Genomic DNA, 19,342 nt, shown 5'->3' on the forward strand with positions numbered 1-19,342 from the left:
AGGGCTCCAGCGTCCCACAACTGCACCAGCAAGCATTCTCAAATATTCTAATTTTTATAGTTTAATAGATGTAAAATAGCACATTGTTGTTTTAATATTTCTCTGATTTTTTTGTGCATCTCCTCATATGCCTTTTGATTTTTGAATTTTTTCTCTGTTCATGTCTTTTACTAGAGGTTGCTGTTCTTATTTATTTGCAAGAGTTTTGTATGCTAAGTATTTCAAACATCTCCCATTCTCTCATCTAGTCACTTTGTCTTTCATCTAGTTACAGTGTGTTTTTGAATAGGAATCCTTATTACCCATCAACATTATTGTGTTATAGTCTGTGATTTTGAAGTTTTGCCTTTCCCTTATCCTTGGTCACAAACTACAGTAGTTTCCTATTTTTAAATTTTTTTTCACATTTATTACTCTTTAATTCTACCAGGGTCCAGCCTTGCATAAGGTGTAGAATTGTTAAAATATGGTAATTATAATATCCAAGCCTTGATATATCAGTTTCTATGAGGGGGATATTAAAATCTTCAGCTATAATTATGCATCTATCTATTCTTCTTTGCAGTTCTCTATATTTTAAGACTATATAATTAAGTGCATCTATGTGTATGTCTGTTGTTTCTTTTATGAATATATAATTATTCTTCTTTTTAATAATTATTCTTATCACTTATCTTTTGAGACTAAAATTTCTTTTTGATAGAATTAAGATCACAACCCAGTTCATATTTTCCTCATGTATTTCATCTTTCTATTTTTATTTTAATTTTTTAATCCTTTTATTTTTTAATATTCCTATCTTTTTATGTTTTAACTGTGTCTCTTATAGCTAATTTATTGTTGGATGTGATTTTTAAAAATTCAATTGGTGAGATTAACTTATTTGCATTTAATGTAATTACTAAATATTAAGATTTAGTCCTACCTCCATTTACTATGCATTCCTTTTTATTTTTTTAAAGATTATTTATTTATTTATTTATTCATAGAGACAGAGAGAGAGAGGGAGGCAGAGACACAGGCAGAGACACAGGCAGAGGGAGAAGCAGGCATCAAACAGAGAGCCCGACGTGAGACTCAATCCAGGGTCTCCAGGATCATGCCCTGGGCTGCAGGCGGCGCTAAACCGCTGCGCCACCGGGGCTGCCCTCCTTTTTATTTTTAATTTCCATTTCTACTTTCCATTGGTGAGACTGAATTTTCTTCTGCAGGCTTAAATTTTATATACAATATTACATTTCTGGTGGTAGTAGCCACCGACTTCAGACTTATATCCATGGGTTTAAGAGAGTTCCTCCATCTTAACAGTTTGAACAAAAGCCTAAACAAAAGTTCCAAGCTTGACACTCAAAGATCTGATGTGTCATGTGCTCATGTTGATTCAATCACTGTTACTGAGATGGAAGGTACTTGATTTCTATAGGAGACACAGGGTACCATTACAAAAGGAAGAATGGAGGCTAGGAGACCACAAAACAATATATGTCCACTTCTCCACACTCAATCAATTTCTTCAAGCCTCATTTTTTAAAAAAGATTTTATTTTATTTTATTATTTTTTTTAAAAGAATTTATTTATTTATTTATTTATTTATTTATTTATTTATTTGAGACAGAGAAAGAGCACAAGCAGGGGGAATGGCAGGCAGAGGGAGAGGGAGGAGCAGGCTCCTGGCCTAGCAGGGAGCCCAATGCAGGGCTTGATCCCAGGCCTCTGAGATCATGACCTGAGCTGAAGGCAGACACTCAACCGACTGAGCCACCCGGGTGCCCCAAGGGGTGGTAGAGGAGCAAATTGGGTAATAGATATGAATCATATCAGAACACCTGGGTGGCTCAGCGGTTGAGTGGCTGCCTTTGGCTCAGGGTGTGATCCTGGGGTCCCGGGATCTAGCCCCGCATCGGCCTCCCTGCATGGAGCCTGCTTCTCCCTCTGCTTATGTTTCTGCCTCTTTCTCTCTGTGTTTCTCATGAATAAATAAATAAAATCTTAAAAAATATATGAATCATATCTCTTATGAATCATAAAAGTGCTGTACAAAGATTAGTTATTATTCTTGCTCTTGCATTTCTCACATGGTATCATTTGTTTAGCTGTATGTATTTACATCTATTTGTATTGTTTATCAATATTTATTGTTGGTATTTGTCCATATTGCTATATAGGAAAGTGTCATTCTAGCTAGCACTCTCTCTAAATTTTGCCAATGCCTGTAGAACTGATTTTTCTTTCCAGAGACCAATGAATGGGCAAGATGTCAGGATGGTGTTTGACTGGGGAGTAAGTTTCTATCCAAAGAGCCCTGGAGTTTCAGAGCAGATTAACTTGCTAGTAGACTTGCCAGATGGCACACAGCTGAAAGTTTGATCCAATAGTGCCAAACTGGGCTCTGGTTCTTTCTCTACCTCAAATTAGATGTGTGGCCTGAGGCAGATGACTTAAACTCTCTGAGCCTGAAAAATGGAGGTCATAAGAAGACCTACCTCTTTTTTTTTAAAATATTTTATTTATTTATTTGACACACAGAGAGAAAGCACAGGCAGGGGGAGCTGCAGGCAGAGGGAGAGAGAGAAGGCAGCTCTCCACTGAGCAGAGAGCCTGATGAGGGGCTCCATCCTAGGACCGTGGGATCGAGATCTGAGTCAAAGGCAGACATTTAACCGACTGAGCCACCCAGGTGCCCCAGAAGACCTACCTCTTAAAGTTGTGGTAGGATTAAATAAGATAATATGTAAAATGCTTTGGCCTTAGAGAAAATCTTAAGCTTGTGAGACACATACTCAAATCTCTTTATTGAGCTCTCATTAATTTCTGTTCTGCTACATTACAGCTAGGTTGAATCCAGGTTCTTTCACATCTCAGAAGTACATTGATTTGCTCTGTTTTCCTAAGGAATAACTGTTGTTTTCCTCAAAACCTTATGTCTTCAGAACTTGGACCAGGAATACTTGCCAGCAGAAAAGAGTCTAACAAGAGATCCTATTTGCTATAGGCAACTGAAGTTGATAATTCTAATTTTTTTCACATGTGAAGATTTAGATCCACACTAGACTGAAAGTGTGTACCTACTATGTTTACTGGAATAGGCTCTTCTAGCACATGATTGCTCATAAACCTATAATAATCCATGATTAGGACTAATATCCTTATTTTACTGACAAGGAAATAGGAGGTCATGTAAATTAAGTAACTTGACCAAGGTGACATAGTTGAGAAGGAGAAGGGAGACAGTCTAGTAATGTAAGGAAGATGGACTTTGAAGTCAGAAAGATCCAAAGTAGGATCCCAGCAGTGCCATATACTAGATCTTAAACTTGGAACAGTGACCTAATGTCTTAAATCTCAGTTTCTTCAGTGGGGATTGGAATATCTACCTCCCGTTGAGTATTGTGAAGTTGAACTGAGGTAGTATTTGTAAAGCAGAGTGCTTGGCACATGGCAGGTGCTCTGTAAATCCTTAGATACTTTATAAGTGTTTTGAGAACCCAGAGCCCATGGAGCCCATCTATAGTGCTATTTTAGAGAAAACTTCGATCATCATTAAGCTTCTTCAGAACATTTGATGAGAAATTCAAATGAGGTAGTGAGGAATGAGCCCAGGCATGGGAATCTAGAGACCTGGGAATTGGTGCTGGCTCTTATTTAGTATGTGTCTGACTTTGGGCAAGGAAACTGAGCCTCAGTTTCCTTATTTGTAAAATACAGACAATATCCTTTGCCTCACAAGATTGCTGGACTTACAAATGCACATGGATACACTCTTTTTAGTTTTAGAAAGCTGTGTAAAAAAAAAAAAAAAAAAGAAAGAAACCTGTGTAAATGTGACAGCTTTCATTTTGTGTTTATTTTTGTGTTTGAGTCCTCAAAGGACTCAAAATACTGTGAGGCCTGCCTCCTAAAGGCAACTATTGGGGAACCTGACCATTAAGTAAGGCCTGATTAAGTATCTGCCACCAGTGCCACTATGGCTGCCACTTGTGCTCATACATCAATCATCGTGCCCACTAAATCCTCAGCCCTGATGAAAGGCAGCACCAAGGAGAACATCACCCCCCACCCCCCCTACACACACCCTGACCCACACAACTGTTTGGACTAGGACTGGGAATCTGACCTAAAGGCAAGCAACCCACAAGCTTGCCAATGACCTACAAATGTGGTCTGCCTCCTAAAAAATGAGTTGGACAAATCAATATTTCTCTCCCAGGAGTTTGAGTTGGAAAATATGAAGTGATTGAGGCAATTGGTAGCAATAAAAACTATGACTAAAAGGATACAAAGAGAGAGGACATAAGGTTGAGTAGAGCTCCATGTAAGAGGAGAGGCGTCTAGGCTGAGACAAACTAAAGTGATGAGGAAGCAGAAATTATGAGTGAACAGAAGCTATGAAGTAAAAAACAATAATACATGTTCATTCAACTAATGTTCCCAGAGTTCCTTCTATGAACAAGGCTCCATATTAGGCTCTGAATACATAAGACGCAGCTTCTGCCTTCATTGCACTTAATTTTGGTGGGGAAGAAAGACAAAATAAGTAAACAAAACAGGTAATTAGACATTGTTTTAAGGGTTAAAAAGAAAACAAATATGAAGCTGAGATAGAACATATCAGGAGGGAAACACTTAAGACATAGCACTGCAAAGGAAGTTCTCTCAGAACAGATAATTAAAGAGAGACCTAAAGAATGAGAAGAAGCCAGGGAGAAGAGTATTTGAGGTGGAGGATAAGTAATGCTGGTTGGCAGGAAAGGGCTTATCATGTTCAATGAAGTTGAGAAACGGAAACAAAACAAATCAGCCATGCTGCTGAAGGAAAGGGAAGGAAAGGAAACAGCACGACATGAGTTTGGAGGAGTGAGCAAGAGGCATGTCACGGACACGGAAGGCCTATGTATGGAGTTGAGAATTTAGTCCCAGGGAATTTAGTCCCAGTGAGTCCCAGTGAAAGTATTTGAGACTGAGTAACACGATCCAATAGAATGTGTAGATAAGCTTGAAAGCTAAAGAGTCACTCTAGGTTCAAACCCATACTCTACCATTTACCAGCTGTGTGGTCTTGGGCAAATTACTTAATCTCTCTGTACCCCAGTTACCTTTTCTATAAAATTAGGGGTAGAATTGGGTTTTACCTCATAGAATCATTGTGAAGATTAAATATATATAAAGTGCTTACAGCAGTTTCTGGCACATGATAAACACCCAATAAAAGCTTGTATTATTATTTTGTTTTCAAAAAGGTCATGGTAAAAAAAAAAAAAAAAAAGTCATGGTAGTATTATATAGAGGATGAATGTGTGAGGGATAGAAAGGAAGCCAGTCATGAGGCTGATGAATAGTCTAGGTAAGTGATGTTGAGTGCAGCGGTAGCAGTGGGACAGAGAGAAATGGACTAATTTGACATATTTTTAGAGGTAAACTATTCGTACTTTGCAGTTGGATTGGATATTGAGGTGAGGTAAATATAGGAATCAACACTCACTCCTAGGTTTCTAGCTAGAGCAACCAGGTGGAGTGAGGGGACATTTACTGAGAAGGAGGAGCTTGGAGGAAACAGGTTTGGCAGAGAAATTAGGAGTTCTATTTTAGACATGTTAAACTTAAGATGTCAGTGAGATCCGAGGAGATATCAATTAAGCAGTTGGTTGTAAGTTTGGAGCCCAGAAGAGAGGTCTGGGATGAAGATATGAATTTAGAAGTTATTAGCATAATCAGCATTCAAAGCCTCCCTTCCTTGTATCAGCATTTAAAGGCACAGAAGCCATTGAGATTACCTAGGAAGAGACTATACAGAGAGCAGTAAAGGGAGCCAAGAAGAGTCCTGGGGAGCAATGCATTTTAGGGTGGTTGAACAAACAGGGAGAATGAAGAGAGGCCTGTGAAGAGAGAGTAAAACCAGAAGAGCATGGAACAAAAAAACGAAGAGAGTACAGCGTGTCAAGAAAATTGGAGAGGTCAGCTGAGAGTGGAAAGGTCAAATAAGATAAGGATAGAAGGCCAGCCCAGGTGGCTCAGCGGTTTAGTGCCACCTTCAGCCCAGGGTCTGCTCCTGCAGACCCAGGATGGGATCCTGCATGGGGCTCCCTGCGTGGAGCCTGCTTCTCCCTCTGCCTGTGTCTCTGCCTCTCTCTGTGTGTGTATCTCTCATAAATGAATAAATAAAATCTTAAAAAAAAAAAGATAAGGATAGAAAAAAACATCACTAATGATGTTGATAAGAACAATTTCAGTGAAGAGTGTATGTGTGTGTGTGTGTGTGTGTGTGTAGGTGCTAAGTAAGCATCAAATAAATTGGAAGTGTTCTTACTTTGATGGTATACTGAATAGATAGATACTGAAACTATTTTGTGTGTTAACACAGAGCAAATGAAAAAAGACAATGATGCTAATGGGAGTCAGAATTCTCACTGTGAGAAAATGGAGATGCAAATAAGTAATGGGAGAAAGAATCCTGTGGTGCTGAATTGGAATTAGAGTGTACTAGTAATGTATTCATGATTAAAAATAGTTGAACTATATTTTTCCTTTTGGCTCTGTTTTTTTTTTTTTTTTCCTTGTGGCTCTGTTTACCTAAAGAGTCTAAAAGCAATTACATCCCAGTAACAATGAGCACATCTAGTGCCCAGATCTTGATTTTTAAATACCATTGCCCACTAAAAGGGGAGCTCTTTGGAAAGATGGATGATTTCTAAGGCTATACAGGAAAAAGTACAAGATGAACCTGGAACATTGTATTAAAAGCAAGACAAGTGCTTTAAAAAAAAAGATGGGGGATGCCTGGGTGGCTCAGCGGTTTAGCGCTGGTCTTCGGCCCAGGGCGTGATCCTGGGGTCCTGGGATCGGGTCCCACGTCGGGCTCCCGGCATGGAGTTTGCTTATTCCTCTGCCTGTGTCTCTCATGAATAAATAAAATCTTAAAAAAAATTATTTATTAATAAAAAGATAGGTGTGTGTGAAAAGGATACAAGACCCAGTATGAAGGGATCTCACTGGGCAAATCTGGAACAAGTTGAACATTAAAATGAATAATGACATAGTCTATTAAATAAAATAAGAATCTATGAGTCTATAATAATGATAATAACTATATGAATAAATAAGAGAAAAGAAAAAGATCTTGCTTATAGTAGAATGCCAACTAAAAAATGTAGGTGGAATAATGGAATTATAAAATCACCATTTTGAAATCATTAGAGTAATTAATTCAGACATTGATTAGGAGTTCTATTTTAAACATGTTAAACTTAAAAAAAAATAAACATGTTAAACTTAAGATGTCAGTGAGATCCAGGGAGATATCAATCAGGCAGTTGGTTTTAAATCTGGAGCCCAGAAGAGAGGTCTGGGATGAAGATATGAATTTAGAAGTCATTAGCATAATCAGCATTTGAAGATATAGAAGTAGTAGAGATTATCAATTATCAGTGAATGTTGAAAACTTTGAGCACAAGTTTGAGAAGGAACAAGTTGTTTATATAGTCTCAAAGTACCTTTTCAAAGATTACTCATTATTTACATAGGAAAAACTGCTAACTTTACAGTGGAAAAACCTGGCATATGCACCTTAACCAACCAGTCAAAGTGAATACCGTAAATAATGGGACCAAGTGACACCATATTTTTCCTCATCTTATGCACTGAGGACATAATATCCTATGGGTAGTATTCCTACTGCCTCAAAAAAAAAAAAAAAAAAAAAAAAAAAGAGAGAGAGAGAGAGAGAGAAAGAAAAGGAAAGGAAATTGAATTATAAGAAAACATGGAGCAAAACCAAATTGAGGGAAATTCTACAAAACACTGATCTATACTTTTCAAAAATATCAATATCATGAATAACAATGAAAGACTGGGAAACTGTTCTAGATTAAAGGAGACTACAGGATCAATTAAATGCAATAAATGATTAGAGATAAGGCCCTGGATCAGAAGGAAAACTGCTAAATAGGACAGTATCAGACCAATGAGAGAACTTTAAATATGGACTAAATATAAGGATTATATCAATGTTAAATTTTCTAAATTTGATCATTATACTGGGAGTGGGGGGAGGAATATTTAGGATATTAGGAATAAATACTAAAAATCAAATGGTTTAGGGGGAAAATCTTGTATATATGTGTGCATCCATACACATATGCACACACAGATTAAAAGATTGTGGCAAAATATAAAGTTCTGGTGCATTGGACTAAAGAACACATAGGAGTTATTGTTACAACTCTTCTGAAAGTTTGAGATTATTTTGAAGTAAAAAGTTTATAAGTAAATTGGAGATCAGGGAATAGAGTATGCAGTTAACTCTATTGAGAACTTTGGCTGTGAAAGGGAGCAGAGAAATAGGACTAGAGGGGGGCAGCCTGGGTGGCTCAGCTGGTTTAGCGCTGCCTTGAGCCCCAGGGCCTGATCCTGGGGTCCCGGGATTGAGTCCCACATTGGGGTCCCTGCCTGGAGCCTGCTTCTCCCTCTGCCTGTGTCTTGGCCTCTCCCTCTCTCTTTTTCTCTCATTAGTAATAAATAAATACATTCTTAAAAAAAAAAAAATAAGACTAGAGAAGGAGTTAAGCTTATAAAATAGCTCTTTAAAGATAGGAGAAACTGGAACAGATTTGTACGTCGACGGGAATGATGACGAGCCTCAGCCCATGGTCTATAAGATAAGACGTTTGATCAAATACAACTGCCTCGGGCTCCTCTGAGAATATTTTATTCTGTAAACTGCAGCCAGGAAGACATTTGGGTCACCACTTGAGGGCAGTACAAAATGATGCTTCATATCATTCCGGTAGTTTTACTGTTTCAGCTGCTGGAACAGAACAAAGCCCTTTGTGTGATTTTTCTCTCAACTGTGTGTATGAAATAAACCTAACACACCACTTTTTACAAATGTTTTAAACAAGAAAAGCCCAACATAATTCATAGCAAGGGTTTGGGGTGAGTAAGAGTAGGAGTGATAATGATGGTCTCAGGCTTAGAAAAATGTCTGGCACGTGTTATGAGTTTAATACAGAATAAAAGGTAACAGAAAGATTAGAGCATGTCAGAGTTGGAAGAGGGGCTAGAGAAGGATGAATCCTGCCCTCTCACTGTGTAGACAGGCTCTTGGGTCCAGAGGAGGGAAGGGACTTGGCTGAAGCCACAATAATGTGGTAGAGAAGGTAATAGTTTCAACACCCACCTGCTTAGTCTATAAAGACAAAGGTTCTGATACTTGCAAACGACATCATAAATATAGTCTACAAAGGGACTGACCCCACCACCGGCATTGATACTGAGTTCCTGAAAAAACTGTGACCTCTGTTGTGAGACTGTGCCCCTCTCTACCCTGGTAGGATGTGACTCTTCACCTTCAACTCTTGTCCACTTCAACTGGTCCTAATGCTCAGGACAGATTAGTGCTGGTCACAGCCACTCCTTCCTGGCAGGGCCCTAAGGGGTAACATGTCAGACTTTCCTGCCAACACTGAGGGATGAAGGTGAAGTTGGAAAAAAAGTGAACGGGCATGTGGCAGTACATTGTTTGGAAAGAAACTAACAAGGGATGCCTGGGTGGCTCAGCGGTTGAAAGCCTGCATTCAGTCCAGGGTGTGATCCTGGGGTCCCGGGATCGAGTCCCACATCAGGCTCCCCGCGGGGAGCCTGTTTCTCCCTCTGCCTATGTCTCTGCCTCTCTCTCTGTGGGTCTCTCATAAATAAATAAAATCTTAAAAAAAAAAAAAAAAGAAACTAACAGGATCAGTGCAGTAGACTGGAAATGAGTTTATTCAGAAAACCCTAGTGAAACACAAAACTCTAAATATGACGTAAATACATAATGGAGAAGAAAGCAACTTGAGACTGATTAAAATACAGAAACCAATATGACTTCTTATCATGCTAATAAACAGGCTCAATTATGCAGAAGAGCCCCTAACCTCACTGTAGTCTACAGAAAAATGCTCACGCATTAGCCTACCATTTCAAAGAATTCCTAACCTGGCCCCAGCCCCTTCTCTAGTCTCCTGTCCTGCGATGGTTCCCATTCAATCCACTATTTTCTGAACACTTGCTGTAGTTTAGGTGCTGTGGTATACTGGGCTGGGCTCACCACTTGCTCCATTTTGAGCTTCACCTCAAATGGCACCTTCTTTGAATGCTTTCCTTGATCTGACCCTCACATTTACTTGAAGATTCCTTTTGGTTCCCACAGGCATTGCTTGTACTTATCTTGAGTATTCATCTCTGCTTTGTCTTCTGCACTACTTAGTGAGCACTCTGAGGGCATGGACTGGGGCTTTTTTTTTTTTTTTTTTTTTTTTTCATGGACTGGGTCTTAATACAACTATTATTTTTTAGGGATTATTTCCATCTATTAGTAGTCTACCAAAAATCTTTCTTACCTTTCTAGCAGTCTTGTCTTTCCAACATTCCAAGTCTAACAATTCTCTAATAGTTCCTGGGCCAGTGATCCCAACACCTATTGACCATTCCTTACCCGTCTTATGTCCTCACTTCTCTTCTTACCCACTTAAATTCCAAGGTCCAAAGTCCAATGTTATAATCATTCCCTTGATATATCTCCTCTTTTCCTCTTCTTGCTTTGTTATTCTGCGTCTCAAAACCCCTACCCTGGGCAATCTAACTCGCCACCCTCTCTCTACCTTTTGGAAAATGGTTGAAGAAAAAAACACAAAGTTGTCAATTGGACTCTTCAAATTCATTACCACTAACCTCAAGTAAGCCATTAGTGCTATCTGGTGATTATTTTATTTTAAAAGTCCATCCACTCTCCCTAAATGATTATTTCATACTTTCCCCCGCCTCAAACATTCAGCATGTTCTTTTTTTCTCTCTCAACAGATAATTCACCTGCCTGCATGATTCATGCCTGCATACCCCAGTCCTTGACGGTACTCTGAAAGCCAATCATTGCCCCTATGTTTCAGCAATTCACTCTCTCATCTATGTTATCAGTATTTCCCTTTCCAAAAGATCACCCATCAGCTTAAAAAGTGCTATGATGGGGCGCCTGGGTGGTTTAGTGGGTTAATTAAGCTGGGACTCCTGATCTCAGCTCAGGTCATGATCTCTAGGTTGTGAGATGGAGCCCTGCATTTGGCTCTGCACTCAGTGGGGAGTCTGCTTGAGATCTCCCCCCTCTTCCTTTGCCCCTTCCCCAGCCCCACGTGCATACTTTCTCTCAAATAAATGAATAAATCTAAAAATAAAAGTGCTATGGTACCTCTCATCTTAAAAAAGAAATCTCTCTTGATTCCATAACTTCTTCTAGCTACCCCATTGTTTCTCTGCTCTTCATTTCAGCCAAATATCTCTAAAGAATTATCTATGTTCCTTGATTTCAAGTCCTACCTTTTCATTTTCTCTAGAGTTCACTTTAATCAGGTTTATCCCCTTTCTTAACTGAAACTGTTTTTACCAAGATTACCAACGACCACCATGTTGATAACTCTGGAGGTATTCTGAGTTCTCATCTAACTGACTCTATGATCAGAGTCAGATCTGATACTTTTACTAACTCCCTCCTTCCTTCCTCATTTCTTCTTGAAACACTTGTCTTTATTTGACTCCAGGACAGACACGATACTCTTCTGGTTTTACTCTAAGCTCACTGTTGGTTGCTCCTTCTCAGTTCCTTCTCCTTTACTGGTTTCACTTCATTTCCTTAATCTTTAACTTGGAGTGGCTGCAGTTGGACTTCTTAGATCTACAGATACTCATTGTACAGATAGTCTTACCCAGTCTCATGGCTTTAAATGCCCCCAATATGCTATTGACACCCAAACTTCTATCTCCAACTCATATTCCCCCCCTTAACTCCAAACTCATATTTCAATTGCATTCTTCACATTTCAACTTGGACGTTTAAAAAGTATCTCAAACTCGGTGCAAGACAAAATTCCTGATGTTCTTCCCAAATTGGTTTCTTCCCTATCTCACCCCATTACTCCAGTTGCTCAGGCAAAAATTTGGCATCATCCTTGGCTCTTCTTCCTCTCATACCTGACAGTTAAACCTTTAGCAAATCCCACCTTCAAAATATATGCAGATCTGACCACTTCTTACCACTTCTCCCCACAAATTTCCATCCTCCCCACCATGTTAATTCTCTGACCCAAGCCATCATACCTGGATTGTTAAAATGATATCATATTTATTTTACTGCTTTCTGCTCTTGTTATCTACAATCTACTTTTTCCACAGTAGTCTAAATAATCTTTTTTAAACCTAAGCCATACCATGTTCTTCCTCTACTCAAAACTTCAGTAACTTTCCATCTCATTCAGTGTAAAAGGCACAGTCTTTACAATGGCCTATAATATGTCACTTGATACAGGATACTATACCCTCTCTGACTTCTTTTTTTTTTTAAGATTTTATTTTTTTATTTGACAGAGAGAGAGTGCAGTGGAAGAGTGGCAGAGGAAAAGGGAGAAGCAGACTCCCCGCTGAGCAGAGCCCATTGCCGGGCTCCATCCCAGGATCCTGGGATCATGGCCTGAGCAAAAGGCAGCCACTTAACCAACTGAGCCACCCAGGCACCCCCTGACCTCCTTTCTTAATCATTCATCCTTACCCTCACCCTCACTCTGCTCCAGCCATATTCATGTCCTGGATGTTTCCAAACCCACTAAGCACACCCCTGCCTTGCACTGCTGTACCTTTTGCCTCAATTTCTCCCAACCCTGGATATACTCTTTGTCAGTCTCTTCTTACTTTAAGTCCTTTCTCTAATGTTTCCTTATCCATGGGGACTTTTCTGACCACCCTTAAAATCTCAACCCTTCCCCCTTCTCACATACTCTTCCATCTATCTTTCTTTCTTTCCTGATTTTTTTCTCCATATCAACTTATGATTTTATACATATTGTATATATTTATACTTTTTATAATTTATAGAAGCTCCAAGAAGGCAGAGTTTTGTCTGTTTTGTTTACTGCTATATACTCAGTATCTAGAACAGAGCTTAGCAAATAACAGGTACTGAATAATTATTTTTGAATTAATGAACAAATCCTCATGATAACTTTGTGAAGTAGATTCTATGTTTTTGTCACCTCTGTCTTACCGATGATAGAGACTGAGGCTCAGAAATGCTAAGGAACTTAACTCTAATCATGGGACTAGCAAGTAGCAGAGCTGAGGTCTCACTCAAGATGCGTTTTCCTTTCGAGCCCACATCAACCACGATGGTATTCTGTGTTCTCGGCGTCTCTAGAATCAATTCTCCTTTAAGTGTATCAACAATGCCTCTACTATAGTTTTGGCCTTAACAACTCTTATCTGTTTTTCTCTAAAGCAGCTTTATTTTTTACTTTTTATTTTTATTTATTTATTTATGATAGACATAGAGAGAGAGAGAGAGAGAGAGAGAGGCAGAGACACAGGAGGAGGGAGAAGCAGGCTCCATGTGGGGAGCCCGACGCGGGACTCAATCCCGGGTCTCCAGGATCGTGCCCTGGGCCAAAGGCAGGCGCTAAACCGCTGAGCCACCCAGGGATCCCCTCTAAAGCATCTTTTACCCACTGCTCCATCCTTTATACAGAGCCAGAGTGACATCTCTCTCTATTTTTTTTAATGTACATTTAAGTGGTTTTTCGTATATTCACAGAATTGCACAAACATCATCATTATCTAATTGCAGAACATTTTCACCACTCCAAGAAGAAACTCTGTGTCCATTAGCACTCACTCCTATCCTCCTTTCCCTCGGCTTCTGACAACTGCTAATCTAATTTCTTTCCCCGTGGATTTGCCTATTCTGGAGATTTTATATAAATGGAATCATACAATGTGGGGCATAAAAGCCTTTTATGTCTGGGTTCTTTCATTTAGGATAATGTTTTCTTTCTTGCTTGCTTGCTTTCCTTTTTTCTTTCTTTCTTTTTTAAAAATATTTTATTTATTTATTCATGAGAGACAAACAGAGAGAGGCAGAGACACAGGCAGAAGAAGCAGACTCCCTACAGGACCCCAGGATCATGATCTCAGCCGAAGGCAGATGCTCAACCACTGAGCCACCCAGGTGTCCCTAGCATAATGTTTTCAAGGTTCATTCGTGTTGTAGCATGGATCAGTACTTCATTCCTTTTTATTGCTGAATAATAACTTCATCGTGTAGATATACCACATGTATTTATCTATTTGTCGATGATGGACATTTGTTTTTAAATTTTTGGTTATTATAAGTAATGTTACTATGAATATTCATATGCAAGCTTTTATGCAGCCATATGTTTTTAATTCTTTCGGCTATATACCTAGGAGTAGAATTGTTGAGGCATATGATAATTCTTTGAGGAACTGCCAAATTGTTTTCCAAAGTGGCTATATCGTTTTATATTTCCACCAGCAATGTGTGAGGAGTCCAATTTCTTCACATCCTTGTCAATTCTGGATTATTGAAACAATATCAACAACATTCTTTTGCATGTAGATATGCAGTTGTTATTGTCTATTTAAAAATTATAACCATTTTAGTGGGTGTGAAGTGCTATTTCGTTGTGGTTTGATTTGCATTTCCCTAACGTTAATGATGTTGCACTTAGAGTGTATTTTGTGCAGTTTTTGGCCACTTGTATACTTTGGAGAAATGTGTATTCAAAGAATTTACCCACTTTTAAAATTGGGTTATTTGTCTTCTTGTTATTGAGCTGAAAGTCTTCTTAAAATATATTCTGAACAACTCCTTTATCAGATATGTGATTTGCAAATATACCCTCCCATTCCTTGGATTGTCTTTACTTTCTTGATGGCTCCCCTTGAAGCACAAAAGTTTTTGGTTCTGATGTTCAATTGATCTATTTTCCTCTTGTTGCTAATGCTTTTGGTGTTATAGTCAAGAAAGCATTACCTAATCCAAAGCATAAAGATTTACATCTATCTATATTTTCCTCTTAGAGTTTTAGGGTTAAGAAACTTACCTTCTCCTAAGATCTTTATAAACATACATGTATATCAATGACCTATTTTGAGTTGGTTTTTGTATACGGAATGACATAGGCGCCACACTTCATTCTTTTGTTTGTGGATATTCAGTTGTCCCAGTACAATTTGTCAAAAAAGACTATTCTTTCCTCCATTGAATTGTCTTGGCACTCTTGCTGAAAACCAAGGGGCACCTGGCTGGCTCAGTTGGTAGAGCATGAGACTCTTGATTTTGGGGTCATGAGTTTGAGCCCCATATTGGGTGTAGAGATTACTTTAAAAAATAAGAAAAAGAAAACCAACTGGCCATAAATTTTTGTAGTCTCAATTCCATTCCATTGATTTATATGTCTTCCCTTATGCCAGTCTGTCTTGGTAGACACTGTCTTGGTTACTCTACCTTGGTGGTAAGTTTTAAATTAGGAAGTATGATCTTTCAATTATGTTCTTCATTTTCAAGATTGGCTATTCTGAGTCTTGCAAATCCAAATGTATTTTAGAATCAGCTTGTGAATTCCTACAAAGAAGTTAGCTGAGATTCTAATAGGGGTTGCACTGGATCTATAGATCAATTTGGGAAGTATTGCCATTTCAACAACCTTGAGTCTTCTCCATGAACATGAAAAGTCTTTCCATTTATTTAGGTCTTCTTTTTTTAAGATTTTTATTTTTATTTATTTGACAGAGAGAAAGAGAGAGAGAGCACAAGCAGGGGGAGGAGGAGAGGGAGAAGCAGGCTCCCTTTGAGCAGGGAGTCCAATGTGGAGCTCAATCCCAGGACCCTGAGATCATGACCTGAGTCAAAGGCAGACACTTAACCAACTGAGTCACTCAGGCAACCCTGCAGGTATCAGCTTATATATACAGCTTCTACTAGGAAGCCTCCCCTTCCTTGTCCCATAGCACAGATGTTATATTCCTTCTGTGTATTTCTACATCACTGAGATCTTATTCTTTTAACTTCATCACGTTGTGTTTATTTATTTTATTTTTATTTTTTAAGATTTTATTTATTTATTCACGAGAGACACAGAGAGAGGCAGAGACAGGCAGAGGGAGAAGCAGGCTACCTGCGAGGAGCCTGATGCAGGACTTGATCCTGGGATCATGACCTGAGCTGAAGGCAGACGCTCAGCCACTGAACCACCCAGGCATCCCACATTGTGTTTATAATTGCCATTTTGCTTGTCCGTCTTCTCTAGGCTATGTGCTCCTTGAGGGTGGAGATATGTCTTATTCACTTTTGTAACTCCTCTACCTTGCAGAATGCTTGAGGTATCGTATGTACTAAAAACTTGTTGAATAAATTAATAAATGGGAAGAAGCCTATTTATCTGCTCTTTATAAGTCCCATACTTCAGTAAACCTGTCATTGGTAGTTCTAATCAGTGGTCTGAAAATGAGCCCACCTGTCTAGGAGTTTGCAGGATGTTGTTTAATGTTCTCTTATGGGCTTGAGATAATGTTCCCTTAAAGTTTCAATCAGAATCTTCTCTGTTAAGCAGTATAAAAAATTTTTTTTCACCGTCCCCTTGGGTGGATACTTAATTATAGGGATAATTTGTTTTATATAGAATTTCATATTTATGGCCTTTCAATTTTTAAAAAAAAATTTAAAACTAATTTATTTATTTATTTATGATAGTCACAGAGAGAGAGAGAGAGGCAGAGACACAGGCAGAGGGAGGAGCAGGCTCCATGCACTGGGAGCCCGATGTGGGACTCGATCCCAGGTCTCCAGGATCGTGCCCTGGGCCAAAGGCAGGCACCAAACCGCTGTGCCACCCAGGGATCCCCTATTTATGGCCTTTCAAACACAATTGGTTTTCTTGAATCCAATTCCTCAAAGTTGATGATTTTCCAGACCCCACTGCATCTTGATGTAACAAAACTGCCCAAAACATGTAGTGAGGTAGGGAGCATCATTCCCATTTCAACCATCTTAGGCCGAATAGTTAAGTAACTTTTCCAGGTTCCCAGGGCCAGAATCAGAATTTGAACCCAAGCCTTTTTGACAATAAATCCACACTTTTGCTGAGTGAAGTAAGTCAGTCGGAGAAGGACAAACATTATATGTTCTCATTCATATGGGGAATATAAATAATAGTGAAAGGGAATATAAGGGAAGGGAGAAGAAATGTGTGGGAAATATCAGAAAGGGAGACATAACGTAAAGACTGCTAACTCTGGGAAACGAACTAGGGGTGGTAGAAGGGGAGGAGGGCGGGGGGTGGGAGTGATTGGGTGATGGGCACTGGGGGTTATTCTGTATGTTGGTAAATTACCAATAAAAATAAATAAATAAATAAATAAATAAATAAATAAATAAATCCACACTTTTAACCATTTACTTCCTTCATCTGACCCACTTATAATGTATAATTTTGCAAAAAGAACAGCTGTAGCTTACTTGAGGTTAAGCTTGACACTTAGCCAAAATTGTATATTGTCAGGGTTATCCCTGAAAAATTCAAGAACTTATTCAGTATAATATACAGACATACTGTCTTTGCATAAGCTCAACACTGCCAATTATTTTCTTCAGGCTTAAATCAAATCCTTGCCTCTTTGAGTATCAGCTGAAATCCTTGGCTTGCATAAAGAGATAATATTGAAAGTAACAACAAAAACCCCTTCCTTTAAACACTGAGCACTGAGGGTGTATAATTACATTCATATACAGTTAAATGCATATGTGATGCTACTCTCCTTTTTGCATACATTGATTTTTCTGGACTGTAGGATTGAGTGGATAATGCCTCCAGTAAAATATGTACCTTTTTTTGTTATCTTTCAGGGCCAAACGTTGCTGTGAATCAGGACAGTCTCCTCAGACTTTCAAAATTTGACAGATTTATTTCAGATCTTTGTTACAGGTGAGACACTGACAGTGTTTATTAGTAATGGTAAAGAATATGAAAAAAAAAGAATATGAGGGCAGTTATACAGATAACTAAATACTTAACTATCATCGTCATTACCATAATGTGTAGTCTCCATTTATCCAGCACTTATTCTCGTGTGCCGGACACTGTGCAATGTGCTCTATAAGCATTGTCCATTTAATTTTGTTATCACTCTGATGTAGTTTACATAAAACTGAGGCTCAAAGACTTTTAATAATTTGTCGTTGGTGCTATAGCTTATAAGTGGAGGGCCTCAATCCAATCTCAAATTTGTTTGATTCTAAAGCCCCCAGCCTCTTAACCACTGTCCTGATGTCAGGATTCCTGATTTCCTTTTGAAAGGGTAAAATAGATTCCAGACTGCCCTTTTAAAAAATCAAGGTGATTAGATTTTAAAATGTCATCAACACAAAACAATAATGGTTTCTTTTGTGTCCAGTAGTGATTTTGCTTGTCTGAGAATCTCCAAACAGACACATTTCCCTAAGCCTCTTCTGGCCCATTCATGATTCCTTCTGAGCATGTCCTAATATTTCCTCTATCTTTCTCTGCAGGTTCCTCCCTCTCCAGTCCCCATCATGCTCCATTCCACAAAATATCTCAGTATGCCCAGAACATACTTGCTCTTCTGCACCTTGCTGATTCATATTTTACCTGGAAAGACCTGGCTTCACTGGAGCTGATGGTCAGGAGTTTGAGAAGTCCCAGAGGATCTTAAATAGGGAAATGACAAGATCCATTTTTTTCTTTCTTTCTTTCTTTTCTTTTCTTTTCTTTTTTTTTTTTTAAGAGATCACTCTGTCTATAATAAGAAGAAAAAATGTAGGTACAAACATGAGACTGGGGAGATTAGTTAAGGAGTTTTAGCAGTCGTCCAGGAGAGAAGTGATGGTGGCAGTGAAGACAGTGAGAAATGGTTACATCTAGAATATATTTTGAAAATAGAATTGGAATTTCAGATATATATTGGAAGTTAAGCCAACAAAACTTGCTGATAGATTAGACTTGGGCTATGAAAGAAAGCACTGAATAAATGAAGAAAGTGATGGACTGAACAAGGCATCCTCTATTTGTGTTATGAGATGTTCAATACACAGTCATCATTTTAAACTGAGACACAACTGTGATTATGGCTTAGAAAATCTTTGACTGAAAGAGCTATTTGTCATTATGTGTATATGTGGTGTGTCTTAGTTTTCTCCGACATGAACCTGTTAAGTGTAGGACACTGTGCTAGGTATTTTCACAAAAGTTGCATCATTTAACTCTCCCTAAACCCTTAGAGGTAGGAATTAATATCTCCATTTTAGAGAAGGAAACTGAGATTTAACTTATGATTTGACCGAGGTTACACAGTTCATAAGGAACTGAGCTGAGATTTGAAGTCAAAGTTGACTCTAAAGTCCATGGTCTTGTCACTGCAATGATTCAAAAGTACAAAATCAGATTCCCCAAACTTTTCTTTGTGTTCCTTGAAGCCTCTGTTGACTCTCATGTGTCCTATTTTAGAGCCCAA

General features: G+C 38.7%; 1 protein-coding gene across 5 annotated transcripts in view; it reads left to right on the forward strand.

The window, feature by feature from the left end:
- Positions 1–19,044, forward strand: part of LOC144281958 (uncharacterized) — an 80,522-nt gene extending 61,478 nt beyond the window's left edge. For 4 of the 5 annotated variants that reach the window (XR_013350330.1, XM_077844959.1, XM_077844960.1 and 1 more), the window contains 2 exons: positions 17,718–17,796; positions 18,381–19,044. Coding sequence is in view for 3 of the 5 variants with exons in the window: in XM_077844959.1 (XP_077701085.1) it covers positions 17,718–17,796; positions 18,381–18,468 (167 nt within the window). In the remaining 2 variants the exon portion in view is untranslated. Of the gene's footprint in view, positions 1–16,013; positions 16,196–17,717; positions 17,797–18,380 lie in introns of those variants that run through there. The other variant, XR_013350333.1, reaches the window with a different exon arrangement.
- Positions 19,045–19,342: the final 298 nt, after the last annotated feature.

Source organism: Canis aureus, chromosome 13, assembly GCF_053574225.1.
Source record: "Canis aureus isolate CA01 chromosome 13, VMU_Caureus_v.1.0, whole genome shotgun sequence".
Taxonomy (NCBI): Eukaryota; Metazoa; Chordata; class Mammalia; order Carnivora; family Canidae; genus Canis; species Canis aureus.